This window comes from Oryzias latipes, chromosome 2 (assembly GCF_053564925.1).
Source record: "Oryzias latipes strain Hd-rR chromosome 2, Olatipes_Hd-rR_3.1".
Classification (NCBI taxonomy): domain Eukaryota; kingdom Metazoa; phylum Chordata; class Actinopteri; order Beloniformes; family Adrianichthyidae; genus Oryzias; species Oryzias latipes.
In genome coordinates this window covers 30,772,279-30,793,383 of record NC_136238.1, presented here as the reverse complement: position 1 = coordinate 30,793,383, position 21,105 = coordinate 30,772,279, and the positions used below count along the sequence as shown (strand labels likewise).

The 21,105-nt window shown below is 41.1% G+C and overlaps 1 protein-coding gene across 2 annotated transcripts in view; it reads right to left on the bottom strand.

Moving 5' to 3' along the window:
• Positions 1 to 11,310: 11,310 nt before the first annotated feature.
• LOC144986772 (uncharacterized) overlaps positions 11,311 to 21,105 on the bottom strand; it is a 62,249-nt gene continuing 52,454 nt past the window's right edge. For both annotated transcript variants that reach the window (XM_078934834.1, XM_078934835.1), the window contains one exon: positions 11,311 to 14,854. In XM_078934834.1, the coding sequence (XP_078790960.1) occupies positions 12,660 to 14,854 (2,195 nt within the window). In that variant the 3' untranslated portion in view covers positions 11,311 to 12,659. The remainder of the gene's footprint in view (positions 14,855 to 21,105) is intronic.

Sequence of the window (21,105 nt, the reverse complement as noted above, 5' to 3'; positions counted from 1 at the left end):
ATGCTCCATTTTGACCCTCAACATTTTGAGCAGATTTGCTTCAGTCATATCTTCGCTCATTGTTGGGGGGTCCTTCCCATCGTCACTCCTGTCTTCTTTCCCAGCCACATTCACTGATTCTGAACAGTGTGCCATCCTTCCAGCTTAAAACCTCTCTGCCTTCTGCCTTTAACCTTAGTTCTATTTGTTCTTTCTTGTCTCAGCCACAAAAACAAATAATGATGTTGTTTGATGTCATCAAACATCAAACTTTAACATCATGATGATGTATGATGTCATCAATACATTTAACTTTATCATGATGATGTTTGATCTCATCAAAACATTTGATAGCAGCATTGTGATGATGTATGATGCACTCAAAAAATGATTTAAGCCCCTCTTTCATGTAACAAAATTAAATTATGTTTGTTTTATTTAAATATATTTATTTTAAAATAATGTATCTACATTTAATTGCCCTAACAGAAAATGTATTAATAGTTTCACCTATAAACTCCAGTAATCCAAAATAAATGAGTTCAAGTAAAGGGCATGCTGTGCGCATGTTGAATGCTGTTTTCCTGTTTCTCTTTATTTAGTCTTTTATAGTATCTTCTGTTGTTTTACGGCTACAATTTTTCACCTATTTTAACCATTCAACTGTTGGTGAAGGACTTCTTTGAGATCATTGACTCTTTTAATCTAGTTCAGTGTGTGTCTGGAGCCACTCATGAAAAAGGACATATACTGGATCTTATGGATTGCCTGTTTTTTACATGGAGATCTGTGACTTGGCTACTTTAGACCACATGCCTGTGGTGTTTGAAGCTGAACTTTTTCGTGCGGCAGTTAAATCTACCGCTCCTCTTTCCCTTTTATCTGTCTGATAACATGGCAACTGTTTTCCTTTTATGGACTAAACTCACTGAAGCTGAATTTTGATACTCCACATATGTTTACATTGTTTTCACTTCACCAGAAGTAGACTTTTCTCCTCATTCTTTGATTTCGGTCTGTTTTTCTTGATGCTTCATTTTTCCTGAAGTGTAGAAACAGGAAGTTTGTTGTTTCTTTGTGTGACGGTGTGGCACCGTCAGATGCCGAGGGGAGGCCACACCGGATTTTATTGTTTGTGTAATAATGTGTTTTGTTATTCATTGTATGTTATAATTTCCACCTGTGGTGCCGCCTGGCTGGGAATTGAGAGCAACGCCCCGTGGGTGTGGCATCCCACTTAAAGGTGAGCACTGCAGGTGGCGAAAAGAGAGGAGTGACAGAGTGTGCTGCGTGCTGCATGGCCCTGCGTGTAGCAACTGTTTATGAAATAAACACAGAACCTCCTCACCTTGGCTCCTCTGCATCCTTTCCTGGCGGGACCCCGTCACACTTTGTCAAAGTGACTGAATGGAAATGTTGTTGCTGCAGCTCTATGTCTCCACCTGGTGGAGGGAGAGCAGAAGTGCAGCAGCTGATGGCAGCTTCCTCTGCCTCCCACTGCTGTCTGACTGCATTCACCTGAACCTGAGAGGAAACACAAGAGAAGAGCCAATCCGTGGAGGAGCAGCTGATCTGTTGGTGAAGGAGGATCAGAGCTGATGATGAGGAGGGTTTCCTCTGCAGGTGAAGGTGGAAGGTGTGTGTGAGCTGACGTGGATCCAGTGAATCCAGCAGCATGGATCAGTGGGAGGAACCACAGGAGGGAGCCCCTCCCTCTATAAGCAGAGATGGTAACCAAGACAACCAGAGCAAAGCTCAGAGGTGAGATGAACATCTCCAACTGTCCATGATCTTCTCCATGTCAGAGCTCAGGACTCACACCAGCAACCTTCATTCTACACAGGAACCAATCTGGATTTGGACCTGGACCTGGATTCAGCTGGGGGTCCAACAGGAGGGACAAATCAAAGAAATATAATCATGAATTCAAAGCCATCCATTCAGGAGTGGAACAGTAAGTATTTGTCAGACTTAAAGTAGCATAGCAGAGCTCAGCACTCACACCAGCAACCTTCATTCTACACAGGAACCAACCTGGATCCATCTGTGGGTCCTTCAGGAGTGACAAGTCAAAGAGTTGGATTCCTGACTTCAAAATCATCTATTCAGGAGTGGAACAGTGAGTCTTTGGAGGCTGGATTCTAGTTGAGATGATCAACAGTTTTCAGATGAAGGACTTGAGGTCTGGTTCAGTTCTGGATCTCTCTGATCAGACTCACTTGGAGCATCATGTGTGTGATGAGATCTTTTCAGTTGAGTCTTCTGAGAGTCTCTGAGAGACATCAGAGATGTTGGCTGAAATGACAGAAATGAATCTTAACATGTTTTTTGACTTGAAAAAATGTTTGGATCAGGAAGGACAAAGTTCAGTCAAATATTTAAATTGAAGTCTGTCATATAGTTAATCTTATAATTAACAACAGAAAATATAAAATATTGATGCATAATTATTCGTGTTCATTAGAACTTATTTTGTATCTCATTAACCAACTCAAATATTAACTTCTTCACTTTAATCTGGTCTAAATGAGATTCAATAATCCAGTTGACTGTAACTCTGATTCATCTGTGAGTCAGAATGAATGCAGGTTTACTAATATATTCATCCATAATACTACCATATTTATAGTACAGTGTAGAAGTTTGGGGAAATACTTATAAAACAAATCTACAGTGTTTATATGTCTAACAACAAAAAGCTGTTTGAATAGTTCATGGAGTGAATTACGGGTCACATACAAGCGCTTCGTTTGTAAAGTTGGGTTTATTGAAATTATGGAATCTAGTGAAACTGAAAACAGCTCTCGTCATGTACAAAGCCAGATACAACTTACTTCCAATAAACTTACAGCAAATGTTCAAAGACAGAGATGGGAGTTACAATCTAAGAAAAAAAATGAATTTCAAAAAAGCAGTGCATTCGAACAACAAAAAAGAAAATGTGTTTATCTAATTGTGGTGTGGATTTATGGAATGGGTTGGATGAAGGTTTAAAACAAACCAAAATTTTACATGTATTCAAAAAAACCTACAAGAAGTCACTAATAGAACTTTATAAGGCCAGAAATGATTAATAAAACAAAAAATGTCACTTTAGAATATTTGAATCTAGAGTCAAAGATTCTAAGGAAATCATGGATTCACAGACATTTGATTGAATTTCTGTCTGGATCAGAAACCAACAGCAGACATTTCAAGCCGTCATCTGTTCCTAATGTTCATTCCCCGCCATCATTGAAAGCTTTTGGAATAGTCCCTAAAGCCAGCGATCGGGCCGCTTTGGAGCATGAACTCATCACTCGGTGTCACGGTGGCAGAGAGATGACAGATCCCAAATCTGAGGCTGAAATGATCACGTCCTACCAGCTCCACTCTGGATTTGGGACCAAAAACCTTTGAAGATGTTGGAGCATTGTTGGAGAATAGACTGACAACATTTGTTTGGAAGAAAGATTGACCTTTGACCCCTCCCTCATGTGTTCCACATCCAGCTGCAGACACACCACTACAGCTCACATTCCACTTCTGATCCAGCAGTTAGAACCAGAGCCTGCATTTGCAGCAGGTTCCAACCCACTGACCACTGATCCACACAGGGGGACGTCCTAAGGGGCGGAGTCAGCCACTGGAGAGAGCAAAAAGGAGAAATGGGGGTCACTCTGGGCCTCTCTGTGTCTGGACCTTCAGAGGAGCCCCAGCGCTGGTCTTTGCTTGGATTTGTTTTAGACTTGTTCAGAGTCAAATTCATGTTTTAAGGGGAGGAGGATTATTTTGTTGTTGCTGTTTTTGTTCCTATTCTTACAATCCACTATATGTCCCGTGTTGAATTCTACCATTAAAATGTGGGAAACAAATGTTTATCAAATCCAAATCAATCCAAAAGCCTGGAGACTGGATGGCCGTGGTCCTCCCTTTGACCTGGACAGTGGTTGCCATGGCGACCTGCACACTCACCAAGCTGGAACTTAGAAGAAGAAAAAGAGACCAAAATGATTGATAAAGCAGGTTTTCCAGGGAAATCCCACAAAGTGCTTTCCAAGCTAGAACTAAGAATATCCAGCATGTATTTGGAAAAACTCAATAGCTTCTTGTGGAAAATGATGAGTCATTGGAAAAGCATTCTATGAATGCTCAGAAAACTTCCTCCTAGATTCTGGTTGTTTGGAGAAGTCCTCCTCTTCCAAGAATTCCTGAAAAAAGCCCTCATTTCTCCTGACCATCTTCAAAGCCACTTTCTGCTTTAGTTTAGTCCAAACTTGCTTTATGCTGACAACATTTACAGCTTGAATCCATCTGAAGAATCCAAGGAAACAAACCAATCTAAGTCTGCATTCATGCCACTTCAGAACCAACAAAGCATGTTTCCAGGACGCTGACTTACCAATAGAACTTGGGATTTCCTTTGCAGAATCCTTCTCCGTGTGTTTTCCTTTGTTTTTCTCCCCAAAACCTAAAGCAGAGATTTTTGCTGAGCTGCAGAACAAACGTCTGACTGCTTTAACCGCCGTTGATGGTTTGTTGTGTTTCCCTCTATAGCTGCTATGGTCTTGGTATGGTTGCTAGGTAACGCTGTCTTTGATGATGATGACGTCAGAGTGGCCTCTAGAATGGACTTTTTTCTTGTGGAACCAAACTGTGCAGAAGGCATGTTCTTTCTAAAACTGGAAATAGCACCAACCTTTTTTATCACCTGAAGCTGAGTCTCCATTTGATAATTCAATAAAAATAACATTTCATTTCCTCATTAGAAAGCAACTTTATTGGAGTTTCATTTGTCATTGGTCTTTTTGAGCCAAAATTCTGAAGAAATCAAAACAAAAGGCTTTTCCAACAGAATCAGAACGTTAGCACGTGACCTAAGTTTGTTCATTTTGTGCTAAATGTTGATTTCTTTGACTGTTGTGTTAATAATATCAACAGCTCTCTGTCGCCCTCTGGTGGTTCATCAGAGAAGCCAAACTTCCAAAGAAAGTGAATCAATAAACATGAGCTAATTCTTGATGCAGGTTTGAAAACACAGATGGAAAACAGCATCAATACAAATATTAGTCAATGTTTCCTTGAATGGAACAATTTCAGGATTTGTTGTCAGAAAAGTTGTGAAAAACTGTCTTGTAAAGTGTGTGGTGACGGTCCACTGTGGAAAATGACTGTTTGTGGAACATTGAGATGTGCTCAGTGATTTTGGTTTAGGACACTTTGGTTTCATTTCAAACGTTGGTTTCTCCTAAATCTACAAACTCTCTCCACAAACTGTCTCCTAACTCTCAGGGATTCCTGCTGCTGGCAAAACTCACGGCTCAAGGAACCACTTCATGAATCAGTCACGCTTTGGAATGAACTTTATTGAACAACATGTCATGGTCTGGAAGAAGCCCCAGTTCCAGCTGACAGAAGTCTGGTTCTGATCCATCAGATCTCACTAGCAACAGAACCAAACCTTCACGTGTTGCAGCAACAGTTTCCATGTTGTTCCAAAACCATGTTTCTATGGCTGCGGCCATAGAAAACACAATAAACAAGGAAATGTGAAATAAAGTTAAAATTCACAGATTTCAAACACTTTTTCATCCCATTCTTTCCAAAATCTCATACATTCCATTCCATTCATCCACATTCAAGTCATTTGCACCGCTGTTGTCAAGTCAAATCGTCACCGTCGTCTGTCGTCGTATTGTCTGTTCCACCCCAGTCGTATTTTGTCCGGACAAAATGCATCATATTTTCTCATATTTACCATTCATGTTAATTTCGAATCCTTCTTTGGTCACTCTCCATCTAAAAAAATAATTTGTCGAGGCCACTGCCCCGGTAGTGTCTTCCAAATTTCCTAAGCGCGCAACAATTAGCTCCTATACTACACTGTTTTTACGCCTTGGGCGTCTCTAGGACAAACAGACGGAACCTTTATGTATTTTAAATACATTACCTCAAACACAACCGATAAACCTAGGATACCTTTTCTGTACTGTTGTTGCACACTAGGTGTCACAAACTAACAGTCAACCATCCCTTTAAAGTTTGGGTCAACTTTTTTTTTTTTTCTTTTTTTCGGGGGGGAAGCTCTACCGTCCACTCACTCGAGATCTCGTTCAATTTGAGTTATTCAACTATTAGATAACTTAATCAATATGCAGAATTTTGCAGCAGGCTTCTGCTTACCTGTTTTTGTATGCGGCCGCGTGAGAAGTCGACCAAGTGGACGGGAGGAAGCGTTCCCAGACTTTACACTGAAAGTCTCAAAAATACGAAAAATACGTCACCGGCTCGATCTGTGTTCCGGTCCCCGACTTCACGTTTCGGGTCACCAATTTGTTGGAAAATATCTTTCGCTCTGAGATTTTTCCATGCGTGTTCTGATAGTCGGGAGAGATAAAAAGACCAAGATTCAGCCGGATAAAGTTACAGAAGGTTTATTCCCTAACGAAAGTTCTAAGACAGAATTAAAACAGATCTGGGTCCTCATTTTAGAAGGCCTTCAAAACGCAAGAAGTTAGAGACGTTTTACATGAAAGGCCACAAGAGAGAAGACAATAAAATTATGCTCTGCTCAGACTTTTAAAGACAATTCGGGTTTCCCTCCTCCCATGGAAAACATGACGTCGAATCTCCGCCCTGGAACACTCGCATTGGCTGACAGATAGTCCGCCTTCGTCCATCAGCCAATAGTCGACGGTCACTCTCCGGACCCAATCCATCTCCCCAGGGGATGACTTCAAAGATACGCCTGGTGCTGTGATAAACCCAGACTCTTCCTGTCCATAACAAATCAGATTGACAGCAAGAAATCCATGGAGATCCTAGGTTAAAGATCAACCTTTTTGTTCTTCCCTGGAACCGGACATCTAGAGAAGTTCTCACAGATATAATCTGTTCCTCATGTGGTTTAAATTAGACATTTCTGCTGACTGCTGTTAACCAACACCTAAAAGGTCAACATCCCCCTCCTCTGTAGAGGAAGGGGTCGCAGCTGCAGTCCCTAGGTCACATCTCAGGAATGTGAGGTCAGGATGCACAGAGTTCAGTTAAAACACAGACTTAAGCTATGGAATAAACTTCAAGTGATATAGGTAAAACAGAAAACATAATAAAATAAGACAGAAAAACCCTTCTAAAGTGAGGACCAAAAATATAATTTCCTTCAATATATATTACCTTACACATACATACATTCTCACTCTCATTGTCACTCTTAGAAAAGAATATATGTATGTGAAGGACGAGTATATATGTGCATTTGAGGAAAAGTATATATGTGTGTGTGAGAGAGGAGTATGCATGAAAAGGAAGTGACTTTGCATGAAAATGAAGTGACTTTGCATGAAAAGGAAGGCAGATGATTTCTCGTGCTCTGATTGGACGAGAGGCCACCACCTCCCATTTTGAACAGAGGCTAACATGAACTAGCAAGAAGGAGCCACGGGGGTCCTGCAGCAGGCCATTGGAACCTTGAGAAATATTTTATCTTAACCTCAAGTGGTCACAAATCTGTCTGCATCTCTAGAGACACAAAGGAATGTCTCAAATACCAATAATGGTAATAGAAGCGCCACCGAAACAGAAATGAGGGAGCTTTTCAGACCGACTCCACCAACCCCCCGCGCTTTTACTCGCGGAGGGTGGTTGTAAACATAACCTTTGCGTGAATTATGAATGATTAATTATTTGCGTGAATTATGGGTGAATAATTATTATGAATTATTATTATGAATTATGGATTATTAATAATTAATTATTATTATTATTATTATTATTATTATGAATTATTATGAATTATTATGAATTATGGCTTATTATTAATTAATTATGAATTAAGTACGAATTATTAATTATTTGAATTATTTATAATTTTTACAATAATTTATTAATTTTTTGCGTGAATTATGGGCGACACTTCCTGTAGACGCCGGAACACACATTTACATTAAAACAAATTCCTCTTGTTTTCGATCCATAACTACATATAAATGTGGGAAAACCAGCTGTCATGTCTTAAAAAAGGCAACGGTGAGGTGAAGATAAAATATTTCTTAAGGTACCTATGGCCTGCTGCAGGACCCCCGTGGCTCCTTCTTGCTTGTTCATGTTAGCGTCTGTTCAAAATGGTAGGTGGCGGCCTCTCGTCCAATCAGAGCACGAGAAATCATCTGCCTTCCTTTTCATGCAAAGTCACTTCCTTTTCATGCATACTCCTCTCTCACACGCATATATATACTTTTCCTCACACGCACATATATACTCGTCTTTCACATACATATATTCTTTTAAAGAGTGACAATGAGAGTGAGAATGTATGTATGTGTAAGGTAATATACATGCATGCGAGAGAGAGAATATATGGATGCGCAAGTGAGAATATATGAATGCGTAAGAGAGTAAATGTATGCGAATGAGAGTATATATGAATGTGAGAGCAAGAATGTATGAATGTGAATGGTTCAGAATAAATAATGTCTTATACGGCTCCTCATAGGGGAGGGGTGATTTCTCCGTTGTAAGCAGATATAACGGCTTTCTCTGCTCTCCGAATAATGATAGGACGTGTTTTAGTGTGTATTTTAGTGTTTAGGACATGGACTAGGGTAGATGTTCAGAAAAAGCTATAGAAAGTATCATTTCTTACAAAGCAGACGTGGATCAGTTTGTGCAGGACACACCTCCCTCTTGAATAAATATGATCAGACTCAGATGGCGGGTGCCGCCTTCCCTTTTTTAGTTCACTCTCCCTGCTCATAAAAAGTTTGATTGCAGCCTTCTGACCCCACTAATCAGGTCCCTGCATTTCTGCTTGTAAATCAGGATTGACCCCTTAAAAGCATTCCTGCGGATCTCTGGTTCACACACTCGCCTTGCATTTTTTTTTTTTTTAATGGACATGTCTGCTAATCTTTCGAAGTTTCAACTCTCAGGGCAATAAGTGCAGTAAGACTAAACTCCAGCTGGCCCAAACTCAGGTTAAAATTTTTTGGGACATTTAGTTTCTGTTTTTGGCAAAATTACTTCTCTCTCCGGACCTCACCACCTTATCTGATCAGTCCCCCAACTTCACTCACTCGCTGTAAGCTGCAGCTGATTGCGCGGCTGATAGTTGAAACAATGTGACCTGTGATTCTCTTGTGCGAGTTCTCCAGAATCACATACAGTATGCTCTGCTCCCTTCCGTTCAAAATTTCCCATTAGTCAACGTGCCTGTTTTTACCGTTTTACTGTGTCCGTGTATGATTTATTTATTTACGACCTAACGCTCATGGTGCTGTTAAAATGAGACGCAGTTCTTGTCTGTTTAACTTTCAATGTGTTTTTTTTTCATCACAATTTTTATTTTTTATTTTTTTTATTTATTTATTTAATTTTTTTCCTTATTTTTTCTACTCTCATGCCTGGCTCTACTGACACCATTGATGATTTACATGATTATTTGAAGAAAGCTGTGAGAACAAAGGAACGCATTGAGTCTGCCTCCAGCTCTCTCCTCCCCACAGACTCTGAATCCTGACCAGAAGGCCTCTGTCGGTGACCTGCTTTACCCTGAAGACCATTTAACGGACTGATTGGTCACACCCGTAGTGGACAGGACCCTTCAAGGTTCTCCTCACCATGCGAACTGCAGTACACATTGCTGACTGACCCTCCTGGATTCACGTAAGCCACTGTAAATTGCTGAGAGCCTATGAGACTTACATTTTGAGACACATCCCTGGTTGAAGTCCAACTACGAAGCCGCCCCAGTGTGACACTACTCCTGGCGAGGGGCGCTCCCTGGTGTGTTTCCTCTAGCGCTCCTCTCTTCCAGCTAAAGTAAGCTTCGAACCAGCTAACATGGGTCCAGCTGTTGCTCGTGGTTTCATCTTGTACTTTTATTCCCTCTTCCTCTGGAGATCTCATTCACATCATCAGTGAGGTCATGGCCCTTAAACCACACATTTCTTCTCAGATGACTGACGCCTACTGGTCTGGGTCCTCACTTTATTGGTTTACTTCTGGTGGAGTGTACTGATAAACTAGTCACTCCAGTCCTCTGTGTGTTGTTTTTCTTTTTTCTATTCGTCACCTGTTTGATTCCATGTGTCAAATCAATGATCGCCAAGATGCTGTCAGGCCAACTCTATCAGCACTATGCCAACAATTCACCTGGTTTGCATCCGCTCGTGGTTGAAACTGGTCTTTAAAGTCTTATTTTCTTTTGTTGATTTTCTTTTATTGGATTTGCATTTCATTATTTTCTTTATTTACTACTGTAGTATGTAACTTTAATTAATGATTTTGTGCCGAAGTTTGGACTGGTGATGCATGTGTATCCTTAGTGATGGCTGTCGAGGGGCACGGAGCCGTTGATGAGTTTTGCCCTCCCTGATCGCTCACTGAATGTTTCACACAGATGGTATAAATTTAGCCCTGGAGGTTTTCGCATCAACACACATGTATCACCTACCACCTCTGATGCTCATTTATTCATGTTGATTTTTATATTCTTGTGTATTTACCTGTACCTATACACTTTTATTTTCGATGCAGAGCCAAAATGCTGCCTATACTGAAAATCTTTGTGAATTGGTATTTGGTTGATGATGAGAAGTGTTCTGCTGACTTTTCACATATAATTTTGATATGACAAACAGGGGGTTATGTGAAGAATAGTTAGAAACTGCATTTAACTTTTATTACACTAATGGTTTAAACTTAATTCACTAAGCATGTATTGTCATCTCAAAATTATATTACATTTGAAGAAAGCACAGCCAAACTATTGTTCTAACAGTTCATTCTCAGACTCCCTCTTTTCTGTGCATGTGTGATCTGCTGAGCAGGGCTCAGACTTATCTTCACTTTAGCCTTGGAGCTTCTCTCCAGCAGTAACCTGTGGGCGTGATTTTCACACGAGGTCCATCGGACGATCTTCTGAATATGCAAATGCAGGGTTTTTATACCAAGCCCATCCCTGAGCTCGTTGGTTCGGACTTTGAATGCACCATGTTCATTTGTCTGTCCCCTTCGTGTTTGTACGAAGTAAAACCTCCACAAAAGATAAGTTTTGTCTCTGAGTCATTATTCATTTTTTCTGTGTGCAAGAAACTGACGGGGTTACGAACTAATACAATACAGTCCTTTCTAGATAATCCAGTTTCTTCACATATAGTGAATGCAGTCCTTCGTATTTAACGTTCCATGCAGATTTGGCACCAAAAGTGGAGCATATCAACAAACCTACACTTAAACTTACCCTGGTTCGTTACATACTCTCCTTTTTGGAACAGAGTCCAGCTTTGGAACCAGCAGAGAAGCAACAAACAGCAGAAACCCACACTGTGAGAAAGACTCCACACTTCTGACTGATGTTTACGCCCACTTTATTATTCACAGTAAAGATTGGGACAGAAAACTGAGAACCAAAAAGAACAGAGGAACAGTTCTAATGTCTACTAGAAAACAGGAATCACAAGAACACCAGACACAAACACCAGTCTGGTTTTTTATCCGCCTCTTCCTTCATACATTTTTACTAAATCTTTTTTCACAAAACTGTTATTTGCTTACATGACTAACAAAATATAAATGGTATTTCATATTTAAAAAATATATAGAAATGATCATGAATCGCTTCGTGTTAGAATTAGAGAAGTGTAAAAATAATTCTATTGTTGTCATGGTAACACACAGACTTAGACAACACTGTCTCAGCATAGTAAGTCCACAAATTTACTAATAAAAATCAACCAACAAAAATAGAACAATATTAACATTTCATGAAAAATCAAATGTTATCCGTAGAATTCGAAACAACACATTTCTATTTACAGGTGTATCTAAAATAATTAATTTCATCAACAACTTAAATATTTTTGTCATGAAAACGTAATTTCTATGCATTCAATAATCCATTGTGCCTCCTTTTAATTGAATGACAGCATCAATGTGGTATGGAGTTCATCATGTGGCTCTGTGTTCATGTAATGAAATCTTAGGTTGCTTTGATAGCATCTTCATTATTGAGTCTGGCAAGTCATCTTCCTCATCACTAGATTTTTGTAAAAAGGTCAGGTTTTTGACAAAGCAACTGACCTGGGTGGGCCAAAGACTCCCTTGGCTGCTCCAATTCCGATGCATCCAAAGAGATTCATTAACCTCTTTGTTTTCCTAATCTGATCTGCTATCTGGCTCTAAACTGTATTGCTCACAGTTTTCTTTTACACTAATGTTAGCTTGGACTTGTGACTAGAGCTGTGACGGTGTGGGATTTTTGATCACCGCAGTTAACCCCATCCCCGACCAAACACAAAATCCCCGGCGGCCGCGTTGCAAATGAATACAATTACATAATATTAACAACTAACTACTACAAATCTAACTAATGAACGGTTATCGTCACACCCCTTCTTGTGAGGTGCAATGAGCTAGCAGAAAAGCATGTAAATGAAGTCATGTTGGAAAAATTAGCAGAGTTAACTCCAGTGAAAACAGTCTCGTCCACGACTTAGTAGAGCATTTCATATGAATTACAGCTGTAGTGCAGAAAGTATGTCTTAAATACGACACAGGCTAAAAACTGCAAATTCATGTTAAACACCATCTAGAACGATTTTACAATTGAAAAATATTTCTTATCTTTTTTCACATAATTATTAAAGATGAGTTCTCGTGTGTGTTTTGAGATCAGATAGGCGACTAAAGCACTTTGAACATTATTTACAAGAAAAAGGCTTCTCTCCTGTGTGGGTTCTCATGTGTGTTTTGAGATGAGATATTTGACGAAAACTTTTATTACATTCTTTACAAGAAAAATGGTTCTCTCCTATATGATTCTCTCCTGTATGAGCTCTCATGTGTCTTTTGAGACCAGATATGTGACTAAAGCATTTTGTACATTCTTTACATGAAAAAGGCTTCTCTCCTGTATGATTCTCTCCTGTATGAGTTATTGTGTGTATTTTTAGACCAGATATGCAACTAAAGCATTTTGTACATTCTTTACAAGAAAAAGGCTTCTCTCCTGTATGAGTTCTCATGTGTATTTTGAGAGCAGATATGCGACTAAAGCATTTTTTACATTCTTTACAAGAATAAGGCTTCTCTCCTGTATGAGTTCTCGTGTGTGATTTGAGATGAGATATATGACTAAATCTTCTTTTACATTCTTTACATGAAAAAGGCTTCTCTCCTGTATGAGTTCTCGTGTGTCTTTTGAGATCAGTTTTGCAACTAAAGCGTTTTGTACATTCTTTACAAGAAAAAGGCTTCTCTCCTGTATGAGTTCTCATGTGTCTTTTAAGATCAGTTTTGCAACGAAAGTGTTTTGTACATTCTTTACAAGAAAAAGGCTTCTCTCCTGTATGAGTTCTCGTGTGTCTTTTGAGAACAGATAGGCTAATAAAGCATTTTGTACATTCTTTACAAGAAAAAGGTTTCTCACCTGTATGAGTTCTTATGTGTGTTTTAAGATAAGATAAATCACTAAAACTCTTTTTACATACTTTACAAGAAAAAGGCTTCTCTCCTGTGTGAGTTCTCGTGTGTATTTTGAGAGCAGATATGCGACTAAAACTCTTTTTACATTCTTTACAAGAATAAGGCTTCTCTCCCGTATGAGTTCTTGTGTGTATTTTGAGAGCAGATATGCGACTAAAACTCTTTTTACATTCTTTACATGAAAAAGGCTTTTCTCCTGTATGAGTGCTCATGTGTGTTTTGAGATCAGTTATGCAAATAAAGCATTTTGCACATTCTGTACAAAGAAAAGGCTTCTCTCCTGTATGAGTTCTCGTGTGTCTTTTGAGAGCAAATATGCGACTAAAGCATTTTGTACATTCTTTACAAGAAAAAGGCTTCTCTCCTGTATGAGTTCTCATGTGTCTTTTAAGAACAGATTTGCTAATAAAGCGTTTTGTACATTCTTTACAAGAAAAAGGCTTCTCTCCTGTATGAGTTCTTATGTGTGATTTAAGATAAGATAAATCAGTAAAACTCTTTTTACATTCTTTACAAGAAAAAGGCTTTTCTCCTGTATGAGTTCTCGTGTGTCTTTTGAGAGCAGATATGCGACAAAAGCGTTTTGTACATTCTTTACAAGAAAAAGGCTTCTCTCCTGTATGAGTTTTTATATTAGTTCTGAACTGACACCCGTAACCTAAAGTTTTACGGCTTTCTGTACAGATACGATGTCTGTCATCTGACTTATTTTTCGTGTTAGCAAAGAGATTGCTAACAATTCTTGAGCTTTCACAAGACTTTACAGAAGAAAGTATCTTTTTGCTCGAAGATCTTTTAGGTCTCTTAAATAAAGTTGAGTTTGTGAAGTTTTTTCCAACATCAGAGTTACACTGGCTTTTTGACATTTGAGAGCTGTCCACACTTTGGACATGACTTCTGTCTTTTTTCTTCCTCTGATCTCTGTTCTGTGGCTCTGTCTCTTCATCTGTAGTTGATGTTGATTCTGTCTCTCCATCTGTAGTCGATGTTGATTCTGTCTCTTCATCTGTAGTTGATGTTGATTCTTCATGTTGGTTTCCTTCTTCATCCTGACTATCAGTTACATTAAAGCTCTGCTGATTGTTTAGATCTGCTTCACTGTTCTCATCTTCATCACAAGTAGGAATCTCAATCAAGGCATCAGTCTCCTGCTTCAGATCAATATGCTCCTCATCCTGACTTATGTAGAACCCTTCTTCTTTCTCTTTCATTAGTAGAGGTTCTAGTTCTTCTACTTTCTCTTCTTTAATCAGTGCGGGTTTGTGTTCCTCATGTTCCTCTTTACTATGTCGAAGTTCTGGTTCCCCCTGTTCATCTTTAATTACTCGAGGCCCTTGTTCCTCTTGTTCCACTCTTAAATTCGTCTGCTGGTTGCACAAATCCTCTTTACTCAAATAATGCTGAGGGAGGACTGCAGAGACAAAGACAAAAAAGGAGACCTTTTATATTTTTAAAGGTCTTTGTGTATTGTCAAGAAAAATCGAAATACTCTAATCTTCAGTTGCTCTAGACTTTAAATAAACAACAGATTGTAACCTATTAGTTCTCTTTCAAAGTTAAGACAGTTAGAGGTGATGTCAGTTGTTCAGACTTTAGTAGGTCAAACACCTAATTAAGGAAACGTTTAAGTTTTCCAAAAAGGTTACCCAGTTATTTTAACCTATACCTTTTAATAAACCTTTTTATAAACACACAATGATACTCCACACACTAACACACACACCCTCCTCTTTTACAGCACATGTGCTACCAGTAAATTTGCCTCCCCCACCCTCCATATTTTTTATACATTAAACGTGGAATGGGCACGTCAATGATCAATAAAATGAGCAATAAGACTGGAGCGCACACGCACACAAACACACAAACTCGCGCACATACTCATGAGACGCGAGCACACACTCGCGTTTCATTGAGTGATGCCTGTCTGTGAGGCGGCCAATGCGTGTGAGAAGAACAGGGAAAGTCAATGTAAGTGGCTACATGCGTGGAGGGGGAGGGGCCTAGAGAAAATCAAGCGCACATAAACATCTGTGGGAAGGAAACAAAGACAAATATCCATCCATCCATCTTCTTGACCGTTTGTCCCTTTCGGGGTCACGGGGTTGCCGGAGCCTATCCCGGCCACTTGGGCGTAGGCAAGGGATGCCCTGGACTGGTCGCCAGTCTGTCGCAGGGTAGAATATCATCAATCACACATCTATTCACTATCACACTCACACCTATGGTCAATTTAGAGTTGCCAATCAACCTATGAAGCATGTTTTTGGACGGTGGGAGGAAGCCGGAGATCCCGGAGAGAACCCACGCATGCACGGGGAGAACATGGAAACTCCACACAGAAAGGTCCCCCATTGATGTTGTGTTTTTCATGTCCCCCAGCCGGGACTTGAACTGGGGGCCTTCTTGCTGTGAGGCAAGAGCGCTAACCACTGCGCCACCGTGCAGCTCACATATCATCCCAACCTGATATGTGCGCGCGTCTGAGTTATGAGCAAGCGAACTATTGATTAATTCTTCGACCTGTGGCTAGTGTACCAGTGCCAGAGTCTACACCAGGGGTCTCAAACTCGCGAAGCAAACCACGATTCTCATGCGCGGCTGTCACTGCAGCACATCGCTCCTGCGGGACTTGGGTCAGCTGAGGAGAATAAATGTCACACACCTACATGCGTGACAGCTAACGGGACTTGAACATTAAACACGTGTGAGCAACAACACGACTTAGTCTTAGACACACTTAAAACACGTGTGGAAAATGCAACGATAGACGTGTTTAAGATGAACTAGCGCCGCGCCTTGATCGTTGGGGAGACCAGGCCGGGGGGGGGGGGGGGGGGGGGGGGGGCATGAAGGCGAAGCTACAACGAGACTGAAGGAGCACAGGAGGTTGTTGTCCTTAATTCAATTCAATTCAATTCAATTTTATTTGTATAGCCCAAAATCACAACAACAGTCGTCTTGATGGGCTTCGAAGTAAAACATGAAATCAAAAGGATCACGAATACAAAGAGTTCAATAGAAAAATACTAAAATGAACTAACAAACTGACTAAGCTATACTGGCATCCCTGCCCTTAGACCCCCCTTCGCGGTAAGGAAAAACTCCCAAAAAAAACGGATTCCGGAAAAAACGAAAAAACCTCAGGGGTGCCCACATGAAGGAGGGATCCTCCCCCAGGACGGACAGGCGATTTACCAGAACTCTTAGAGAAGAATTAACTTATCTAAATCTACAACTACATATATAAAAGTCCAGCAGACGAGCTTCATCCAGCCGTGGTTGTGGGGACAGTCAAAGGCGCGAGTCGAGCCGGAGACAGGAACCACAGCCAGGAGCAGGAGCAGAGACGAGGTACTCGGTCAGGTACAGAGCAGAGACGAGCCAGAGATGAGCTAGAGGCAGGATCCACAGCCAGGTGTAGGAGCAGGAGCAAAGGCGAGGTAAACGGTCAGGAACTGGAGCACGGATGAGCCAACTGGAGTCTGGAAGCACTCCCACTCCCCAGGAGGGGAGAGGAAAAGAGGGACAATACATGAATCGCACTGCACCAAACAGAGGCATGGAGAACTAAATGATAAATTATGATCAAGAATAGAGGAGAGGAAGGGTAGAAGTAAAAAAGGAAAGAGGACAGAACCCCAGTGCACCATAGTTACCCCAGCTTCAACTTCTAGCAGCTAGTCTGACAATAAGCCTGTCCAAAGAGGAATGTTTTCAGTCTAGCTTTGAATGTAGAAACTGAGTCGGCCTCTCTTACATGAGCTGGGAGTTTATTCCATAAGGCAGGGGCTTGGTGGCTAAACGCTCTACCTCCAACCGTACTTTTACTAATTCTAGGAACCACAAGCAGTCCTGCATTTTGCGAGCGAAGTGTTCTGATTGGTTGGTAAGGGACTATGAGGTCCTTAATATAGGACGGGGCCATTCCATGTAAGGCCTTATAGGTTAACAGGAGGATCTTGAACTTAATTCTAGAATCAACTGGGAGGCAATGGAGCGAAACTAACACCTTAACATTCAATTTACTTTAAATATGCCTCTTCCCCTTAGTATGATCTGTATTTTGTGATATATCTTTTATAATTATTGTAATGTTTTGTAGTGGATAAAGCCTTTTTTTTAATAAGTTGGTATTTTAAATTATTTTAATTGATCAATAAACTACAAAAACCCATCAGGACACATAATGCATTGTTTTGTAGTAATCAGGGCAGCTTTCAGTCAGTGCAGGACTTAATTTCCAGCTGTGTTTGCGTAGGTTGGCGCTTTGCTCCCAACCCTTTCTCGTGATATTTTTTGGTTTTGATTGACAGGTGATGTTGGAGCAAAAATAAAGATACAAAAATAGGCTGCACCTATTTGGTGTCGCCAACATGAATTTCCATCCCTGTTTACATACATCTAAGTATTGTTTGTAACTGTGAAATGACCAAAAGGTTACTACGGTAATCACTTGTTACTAAAAACTTTTTTTTATCCTTAATGTATGGTATTTTGTTTCATATTTGTACTGTCATGACAGTGATGGTGCTGTCAGTTTAACTTTTTGTTGCATCTTCAAGAGTGCAGAATGAAATGTGACACTGAATTTGGAACAGCAGATTGTAATTTCTGCATCTATTATTAAAGTATTTATTAGTAATACAGTGGAAATTAGTAGATTTGGTTAGCATGTTGATTTACGTGCCCCTAAATTTTCTTTTTTTTTTTTTTTTTTTTTTTTTAACTTGTCCTGTCCAACAGCTAGGCAAACAGATGAGAGCTGAGGGCCTCTTGTGTTGGACATATTTTATTTTAACAAGAGGGGTTATTCATCTTCAGACAAACCAAAGGTATGTCTGAATAAACCCCTTTTGTAATTGAGGCCAAACTTTATTAATTTCAATCGTGTTTGAAAATCTTTGGTGTTGGACCGGACGGAAAAGGAAAGAGGGGAAGAAGAGAGAGGGACGTTATAGAGAGGGGGGGGTAGGAGGGTGATAATAGGAGGGGAAGGGGGGTAAGACCATGAAGCAGCATAGAGCAGACAGGTTTACTGGTTGTTTATCGTTACGGTACGGTTCAAATGTAGTACAAAAAGGGCGGGGCCTGTTCACACACACTCAAATATTATCAACACACCTGCTAGCCGCAAAAATGTCCACATGTCAACATGTACACAAAACAGATAGTGTTCACGAACGCATACCTATGCCTTTAAACCAACTAGTGTGAAATCTTTCATTCATTCAATCATGCAAACTATTAGTGCAAAGGTGAGCTAACACCTGTGCTCAGGTGAGTGTTTATGTTCTTCTAAAATGGATGGTGGAATGTGAAAAGAAGGAGGAGGAGCGCCCAGCCACCCCCACACCCATACCCCCGCCGCAGCAGCAGCGGCAGCCGGAATTCCCCCAACGCCACACGGGAACAGGCAGGGAACAACCGCCCCCCGGGCGACCAAGACCGCCACCCAGGCCAGGGCCAGCAGGACCGCCGCGAGGCCCCCAGAGCCAGAGAGCAGGGAGGCGCAGAGGGAAAGAGAGCGCCGCCCCAGCCCAGCCAGGAAAGCAGCCCCCCGCCGCGCCGGAAGAGCCCAACGCAGGGCCCCACCGGAGAGGGACGCCCACAGCCCCAGACGAGCACCCCACCACCACCCAGGAGTTCCGGGCATCCCCCCGCCCCGACCCCAGGTACGAGCCAGGACCCCCCAAGGGAGACCCGCTCCGCACTCCAGGCAGCCACCCACCCGGCCCACGGTTGGTCCAGGTAGGAGCAAGGCAGGGGCCCGCCGCCCCCGCCCAGGAGGGGGGAACCCCGGGGAAAAAAGGGCGGCCCACAAGGGATGTTATAAATATGGCCCGACCAGGCTCGGCCATGTTGGAAGTTTGGCGGGGCCCAGCGCCCAGGGGCAAGGACCAGGACCCACCCCCCAGGGACACGAACACCCCCGGCTCAGGTGCCCCTAAATTTTCTGGTTGTGCCCCTAAAATTTTCAGTTAGGGGCCACAGTGCTACTAGTGAAAAATGTTAGTCTGGAGCACTGCATTGATAATCATGTCTTGAAAAAAAGTGACTGAAATCAAAACCATAAATTAGGCCTGGGCGATAAATCGATCAAATGAATTAATTCGAATTTTTTGTTACGGGCGATTTCAAAAATAACTAAATCGTGTTTTTTTGGCTCCCCAGAGCTTCCGTAGCGTTAATGTCACACGGCGACACGCGACAATCGACACACGAAGCAGCTAGCGACAGCATGGCTACCGGTGACAATGGGAAGTTTGTTCCCAACAAAGGAATAAAATCATCTGTTGTTTGGAACTGGTCTGGGTTTGCTGCCACAGACGTGGAGGAAGAGACCCCCCCCCCCCCCCCCCCCCCCCACGCTGCCTAAAGCCCATCGGAGTCAAAGGCTCTCACGCGCGCTCCTGTGGCACGCGCTCAGTCCTCTTAAACACGCACGCGCCCTGACACACACACATACTGATTTTACAACCCCTGTATAGTTAGTTCATTAGTTAGTTAATTGTTACTGCGTTGTAATATTACCTGTACCGATATATTCATTTTCGACGCGGCCGCCGTGGGATTATGTTTTCGGAGGAGGGGGGGGGGGGGGGGGGTGACCGTGACTCCTGCTGCTTCGTGATCATCATCATCTCCGTGGAGAAGATGGGGTTTATTAATTTAATTAAAAACTTAGACCCCAGATATGAGCTGTATTGTTAATCCTTTAGAAAATGGTGCTACTTTAGACTAAATCTAATCTAATAAATCTAATTTAGACAAAAACAAGACAAAAGCTATATAAAACAAGACACAATTATTTAAACACAAGTCCAAAAAGGGAGTAAGAAGAAAAGTCGTATACTTAACTTTGATTCCAAGAGTGTGTTCATTTATTTATTATTCATACCAGAAATGGGCGTTACATTTGTCTTGGGTTTGATTAAATAAAAGCAACATTTGCTTGAACTTGTCTGCCGTTTGTACTCATTGCTTTCTTTAAGTAGGGTGGGGGGAAAAAAAATCAGGGAAAAATCGGAAATCGAATTAAAAAAAATAAAATCGGAGATTTTATTTTAAGGCCATATCGCCCAGCCCTACAATAAATAAAGCATGTCAAAGCTAAACTTGCTAAAAGCATAGCAGTGCTATCAGCCAAAAGCAGGCTGAAGCAGTAGAAGTGAAGGCATCCATAGAAACCTCTGAAATATTACTGTTTCACTGTTGTGGATCAAGCGGAAATAACATCATTATAGTGTTCTTCCAAAACCTCAACTTGTCATTTAGACCCAATTCCCACTACGCTTTTTAAAGAAACCACCCACCTAATTAAAGAATACATATTAATGATAATAAATACCTCTCTGGAAACTGGTTATGTGTCACAGTCTTTTAAATATGCAGTTATTAAACCTCTTCTGAAAAAGCCCAGGATAGATCCTAGCAACTTGGCTAACTATAGACCAATATCAAACCTCCCTTTTATTTAAAAAATCCAAGAAAGAGGTGTTGTTAAGCAGTTGTATTTATCCATTAAACTTGACCATATAGAGAAATAGAATGCCTGCATCAGAGACATCGAGGCCTGGATTACAGTTAATTACCTCCTGCTGATCCCAGAAAAAACAGAGGTCATTACACTAGGTCCCAAAAGCCTCAGAGAGGCTCTGT